The following is a 6,763-nucleotide window of genomic DNA, read 5'->3' as shown; positions in this document are numbered from 1 at the left end:
GGGGCGACAGAAGCAAACATACTCACTGTGGGAACACAAAGATCCCCCCAGGAGGCATCTGGAAAACAGCTGTCTCATTGCGGGCTATGACCAAGGGCCTCAGGCTTGACTTCTGCAAGAAGGAGAGAGGCAGGGGAGTGAATGTGCCCGAGGTCATGGCTTCGACCTGGCTGCAAGAGAGGTAGAGGGAGCGCTGAAAAGACAACAGACTCACTCGCAGGGCAGTGTTTGCCAGGATGCCGGTCTTGTCCACGTCTCGCAGCAGGTCTTCGAAGAACCGCATGACCACTCTCCTTCCCCGGCACACCAGGATGCCAAAGTTCTTGAAGACAAAGTCAAAGTCCTTGCCTTCGGTCAAGGCCCACGCGATGACATTTGTGGTAGCCTTGACGCACTTCAAGACCTTTTTCTTGGGGATGGAGAGGTAGAAGGCGACCTCGGCGTAGATCAGCTCTGCAACTTCTAAGTCCTCTGCAAAGAAACCGCCCGGCAACAAAGTCACTTGCTCAGCCTTCAGCAGACTCACATCAGCTCTCAGCACCGCGACCCATCAAGAGCCCACCGAGCCTCCTCCCACCCCACCGACTCCCCACGCAGCAGCAAGCGGCCCGGCCTGCCTTTGGGGGCCAGCACCCTGTCCCCACGCAGACCGCTGCTCCTGTCAAGGGGGAGCGGGAGGGAAACGCCAGCTCTGACTCAAGGCTTCGCAAGCCCAGCCCTGGAGGTCTCTTCTTACCGGGCCGTGATCTGGTCTCATAGCGGAGCTTCTTCTCCAGCAGAACTGGCTTGTCCAGGTGGAACATGGGTTTCTGGACCTTGACACTCGCCTTGTTCCCATGACAAAAGTCCTCCTCCCTGATGTAGACGGTGGCCATGCCCATTAGCCTGACAGCCTGCCAACGAGAGTGAGAAAGAAAGAGCCGTTGGAATTGTTCCGGTGGGAGAAGAGCGTCGAGGCACACTAAGGCTTCTCTGTTGGCCTGCCCACCCCGGTGGTCGCCAGGGACAAGGTGGGGCCCCGTTGGAAAGCTTTGGGGAAGAGCCTTGCCCTCCACCTTGTTCCCCTCTCCCTCCGCTTTACCCTCCCACCCTCTTCCCAGGCCACGCAAGGTGAAGGACAAGCAGGACACACCACCCGGAGCCTGAGAGGGCCCGAGGAGGGCCAAGCCCTGGACACTGCCCCCGGCTCTCTGCCCGCTCATTACACCCTGCCAGCAGGCCTAGGGAAGCCTCCAAAGAAGAAAGCCCACGTTCTTCTTTGTCCAAAGCGGGGCTTTGCTTTTTCTCTCCGTCCACTCAGAAGTTGCTCTGTGGCAAAGCTGTCCTCAGCAGGATCCTTCTGGGGCATGTTTTCTGCTTCCTAAGCCGTTGCGGGGAGGAATTAAAGGCCGGGGAGGGGCCAGGACACAGCAGGGTCTGGAGGACAGCAAGGAAAGCAGCCCACCTTGTTCAGCAGCAGCTTTTGGCGATAGCACTCCGACACGCTATCCCAAATGCTGGCCATCTCTGGGGAAGAAGAGCGAGACAGGGCACGCGTGACGTCAATAAGCTCAGCGCCTTGCCAAGGCAGCAGGTGCAGGCGTCGTCCTACACCACCGCCTCCCCCCTCACACCACCCATGCAGGAACTGCCCTGCAGAGCCGAGTTTTAGCTGTGTCCCCATGAGAAGGCGTCCCGTGCTGGGGACACAGCTCTGTACTTGAAAGAAAGAGGGGAGAAGGCTTGGCACAAGGACGGGCTCCAGTCCACGCCAGGAAGGTGTCTCCGAGTTCCGAGCCTCGAGCACGGGACCTTCTGGCAGCACGTACCCTCCTTTGTGAAATCCGCCAGGTGAGGAGACAGCGCATGGAGGAAGGCAGAGGAGAACCACTCCATGGCTGCAGCTCCTCCTGGCCGAGCCCCTCCGCTCCTCCTGTCCACACAGCGCCGGCGCTGTGGCACTGCCTGCCTCCGCCTCCCCCTGCGGGCTGCAAAGCAGCTCCCAAGAGCAGAGCAGTGGCCAAAGCAGCCCCCCACACCTGAGCTCCTCCCTGACTGGCAGGGAAGTGCGGGCTGGGTGCCGTGGGGAGAGGCAAGGTGTCCCGGTGAGGGGGTGTGCCCCATTGTGACCACGGCCCGTGTCAGAGGGGCTGCAGGTGAGCACAGCCCCTGCCACAGAGGGCATCTGGGGCAGCTCTCCCCACCCACCCGCTGCCCTCTCCACAGGCAGACCCAAAGGGTCGCCTACAAGGGCTGCTGAACAAGGACACCAAGACCGTGCCAGAGAGACAAGATTAGGAGACTTGAAGGGGGAACAAAATCAAGTTGGAACTAAAAATTCCCCCAAATTCCCAGGCGTCCTTGTCCCCAGGTAGCCCAAGCAGAGACCGTCTAGGTGCAGGGGACCACATGCTTTTGGGAAAGGTTGCTCAAAATTGTTTTGAGGTGGGTATGAAAAGAAGCCTGAATGTAGAGAGCAAGAGGACAAATTCCAAGGAAATATTTTTAACGTTGGATTTCAGTGCGGATACAAGCGAGCATGGCAGATTGGGTAAAAACCCCGTTATTTTGGAATTGTGGTTGGAGCCAAGTCAGCTTTGAATAAACATCAACTGATGTGTGCTCAGATCCTCCTCCTTCTCCTTAAAGACCCTCTGTTCCCTCCCTTGGGAGAAGAGAGCTGCTCTCTGCCCATTGGGGACCGCTCTTATCCCCACCGTGGCCCTCTGTGCCAGTTCAGGTCCCCTTTGCTCCCCTCCAGGCGTGCTCAGATGCCCTCCAGGCTGATCCGCTATTTTGGAGGACCTCTCCCTCTCCTCCTGCGAGATCTCAGGCTTCCGTGGTTCCCCTTCATGCAAACGGTGATTCCGAGTCATCCCATGCCCTCCTGAATATGTACGGATCCCTTCTCTTCCCCATAGCTCACACTCTGATCCTTTCTGCTTCCCTCTTGCAAGCACAGCTGTTCCCTCGACACCCCTGTTCTGCATGATCCGGTTCCTTCTACTCCCACCCAAGCATCCTCGTAGACCCTCCACCACTGTTAGTAAGCATTAAGGTGTACCCTCTTTCCTTCTCTGGGTGCTCAGATCCCCTCCTTTCTTCTCCACGCGTGCGGAGAGCTGGATCTGGGATCACACACACAGAGTTGGGCAAGTTGAAAAAAAGCTGTTGACTGATTTAGTTGAAATACATGACAGAGATCACCAGGTCCGTCCATTTGGCAATTCTCCCCCTGCCGTCGGTCCTTGTTATCTCACAGCCAGAGGAGCCCAAAGCCTTGCAGTCCGGCTAATATTTTACAAACATCTTTCCCCGTTTAGAAGTTCTCAGAGCTGATGCTCTGACTCAGCCCCTGCAGCTGGGAGGCTGTGGTGTCTCCAGGGGAAGCTACATTTAAGTAGCCGATCTCCGAAGGTTGAGAGGGGGATAAGCAAAAGGGTGAGTCTTGGCTTTCAGCTTCTCCTCCAGGCTTCGCGTCCTGCGTGGCCTTCAGGGTGCTGAGAGAGTCTGGCGCTTCTCGTGGTGGGAAGCTGAAAACAAATTTCCTCTCTTAAGTCATTCTGCAAAGTCTGTCTGACCCTCTGCCACCTGCACAGCCCCAGCGCCCCTCCCAACATCTCTGCCAGGCAGTGCAGGGCTACGGGCAACACCTTTCACTTGGACTAAGGCTCCGATACTCTTCCTCAAGCCAAGTAGCTGACAGCCCCCATCGACCCCAGAACCTCCTCTGACTTGGGACAGACTGTCCGTCAGCCTCCCTAGCACCTGAAGGCTGTAAGCAGCCCGTTGTGCTGGGGCTCCAGCAAGCAGAGACCAGAGTTGCAGGGTCTCTCTGCCTCCCGCTGGCCCATTTTGGCACAGATCAGGGTGCTCCTGGCTGCACAGGGGGAGAAAGAGCTCACGCTCCCTCCTGCCGCATAGCCTGGGACACGGGTCATAGAGCTCCGGGCAGCCGTGACCCTCTAAGCCTCATAACCTCGTGTGAAGATGCTCCTCCAAAACCCCTGGGCACCAAGCTGGTCTGGAAATCCTACGCTGCTCCCCAACATATTTTGAGAAATTAACTTCTCCATCCCACCAGTTTCATAGAGTCTTTTAATACCATTTTCCCTCATAGACAATAACAAAAAAAAAAAGGGCCCTTGGAAGTGAAATCACAGGGTGGAGAAGGCAAAACACTCAGCATCTCCCTCACCACATGCAGAGAGGCATTTTGTGCCTCTTCCTTTTACCCCATGGTACCTGGTACAGGGAGATGGCAACACCTTACTCTGTAGTTGGCGTTCAGAGAAGTTAGCACTCTTCGAGTCCTGGAAGGAGGAAGAGAGACTTTCAAAGGAGGAGGTGCACGTCAGGCCCGGAATTTCAACCACCAGAGTCTTGGCCTTCAAAATGCCCCCAGCTCCACTGACGGATCTCCCCGAGAACTCCGGCCACACAGAGGTGCTAATCATAGGTCTGTCCTTTGGGTCTGAATTTAAACTAAACAATAATAACCCCTAACTAGCCCAGCTGAAACAAACAGAAAGCAATGGTTCTATGAAATAAAACACAGTGGGACGCACAAACGGCTCTTTCTGCCAGGCGCCAAACGGCACTTTCATCGAATCACAGAATCATTAAGGCTGCAAAAGACCTCTAAAATCATCAAGTCCAACTCCTAGTTCTCAAAAACCATGTCCCCAGGTGCCACGTCTACACGTTTTTTTTGAACACCGCCAGGGATGGTGACTCCCCCACCTCTCTGGGCAGCCTGTGCCAGGGCCTGACCACTCTTGCAGTGAAGGCATGTTCCCTGATATCCAACCTAAACCTCCCCCGACGCAGCCTGAGGCCATTTCCTCTTGTGCTCTCACCTGTTCCTTGGGAGCAGAGACCGACCCCCCCCTCACTCCAGCCCCTCTCAGGCAGCTGCAGAGAGCGAGAAGGGCTCCCCTCAGCCCCCTCTTCTCCAGGCTAAACCCCCCCAGCTCCCTCAGCCGCCCCCCAGCACACTTGTGCTCCAGACCCTGCCCCAGCCCCGCTGCCCTTCTCTGGACACGCTCCAGCCCCTCCAGGCCCTTCTTGTCCCGAGGGGCCCAAACCTGAGCCCAGCACTCGAGGTGGGGCCTCCCCAGGGCCGAGCACAGGGGTCCCATCCCTGCCCGGCTCCTGCTGGCCACAGCAGTGCTGACACAAGCCCGGGGGCTGGTGGCCTCCTTGGCCACCCGGGCACTGCTGGCTCGTGCCCAGCCGGCTGTCAGCCAGCACCCCCAGGGCCTTCTCCGCCGGGCACTTCCCAGCCCCTCTGCCCCGGGCCTGGGGCGCTGCCTGGGGTTGGGGTGACCCAAGGGCAGGACCCGGCACTGGGCCTTGTTGAATCGCATACGCTTGGCCTTCGCCGAATGATCCAGCCCGTCCAGGTCCCTCTGCAGCCCCTTCCTACCCTCCAGCATACCAACACTCCTGCCCAATTTAGTGTCTTCTGCAAACTTACTGAGGCTGCACTCGATCCCCTCGTCCAGGTCATTGGTAAAGATATTAAAGAGAACTGGCCCCAGCACTGAGCCCTGGGGACACCGCTTGTGACCGGCCGCCAACTGGGTTTAACTGCATTCGCCACAAGTCTTTGGGCCTGGCCATCTCTGTGCTACAATTGACCAGCAAGTGCTTCCTCCAACCAAGGCTCCGAGGAGGGACGAGGCTCGGGGAAAGCACGCTTGGTTTCCCTGCAGAAACCCTGAAGCGTGCTTTACTCCTAGAGCTGATGACAGCCCGTAACAGACCCAGGCAGCCTTGTTTCCTGCTGGCTGCTGGGTTGCTTCCTTACTTGCGACTCAAACTCGTTGGGTTTTGCACGTTTCCGATAAAAGCACAATCTCTTTGGGAAAAGGATCGTGAATGACGTTGCCGCTTGCAAAGCCCTTGGGCACGCCTCTCCTGTATTTCCTCCCAGAATATTTTCTGCTCCTGCAGTGTTCTTAGGGGAAGAAAAACCCCAGCTCAGTGAAGCAGGTGACCGTCTCTGCACAGCCTGGCGTTAGCCCCGTCTGCCTGGGTGTTGGGGAGAATTTGGCGCCACTGAGGGCCGAGTCCTTGCCAAGGCCGTGTCCGTCCTTCCCCTGAGCTCCAGCTCTTCCCAAGCAGCCCAGAGGCGCCGGTGAGCACGGCTCAGGAGACGCCGTGTCCGTCTCCAAGCCACAGCTCCCAGCACGCCACGTGGCAAGGGAGGGACCAGAGCGCCCAGCGTGCCCTGGGGCCTGCACACCCGCACTGAGCCCCGGGCGCACCCAGGCCAGGCCGGGTCCCCTTCCCGGCTGGTGTCCATGGAAGCCCCACCCTGCCCGGGCCCGAAGCCCCCAACCCAGCAGGAGGGAGCAGCTCCAGGCAGGGCCGCACTGCTCCAGCCCCAGGGAGATCCCCTGGAGACCCCCATCCCGCCCCGACCGGGACTGGGCCTCCCCCAACACCCTGCCCGGGTGCAGGCTGCGGGCGCAGGGAACGGCCCTGGCTGCCCCGGCGGCCCGGCCCCCAGCACCGCTGCTGGGCTGAGAAGAGTCCCACAGGCCTGGCCATGGTCCCCAGAGCCGGGATGGCACCTGCAGCCCCTCCAGGTGCCCTGAGACCCGCCTCGGTGGGGAGCCGGGGAAGGGCAGGTGTCCAAGGGCTTTGCTGTCCCAGCCACAAAACCTTGCTCAGCCCGATGCTGAGGTAGCTCGTGAGGGACGGCAATGGGAAAGCACGGGAGGCGGGCGTAGGGAAAGGTTTTTCACAGAGGTTCATGCGTGTGTTCTACCAGTTT

General features: G+C 58.7%; 1 protein-coding gene across 1 annotated transcript; it reads right to left on the bottom strand.

The window, feature by feature from the left end:
• LOC135316628 (coiled-coil domain-containing protein 81-like) lies at positions 1-1,875 on the bottom strand. Its single transcript, XM_064470586.1, has 5 exons — positions 1,809-1,875; positions 1,445-1,506; positions 737-893; positions 215-471; positions 1-112 (listed from the first exon to the last, which is right to left on the bottom strand). Exons 1-5 carry the CDS (start codon positions 1,873-1,875, stop codon positions 23-25), a joined length of 633 nt encoding a protein of 210 aa, XP_064326656.1. The 3' UTR covers positions 1-22.
• Positions 1,876-6,763: the final 4,888 nt, after the last annotated feature.

Source organism: Phalacrocorax carbo, chromosome 20, assembly GCF_963921805.1.
Source record: "Phalacrocorax carbo chromosome 20, bPhaCar2.1, whole genome shotgun sequence".
Lineage (NCBI taxonomy): Eukaryota > Metazoa > Chordata > Aves > Suliformes > Phalacrocoracidae > Phalacrocorax > Phalacrocorax carbo.
This window is presented reverse-complemented; position numbering and strand designations above follow the sequence as displayed.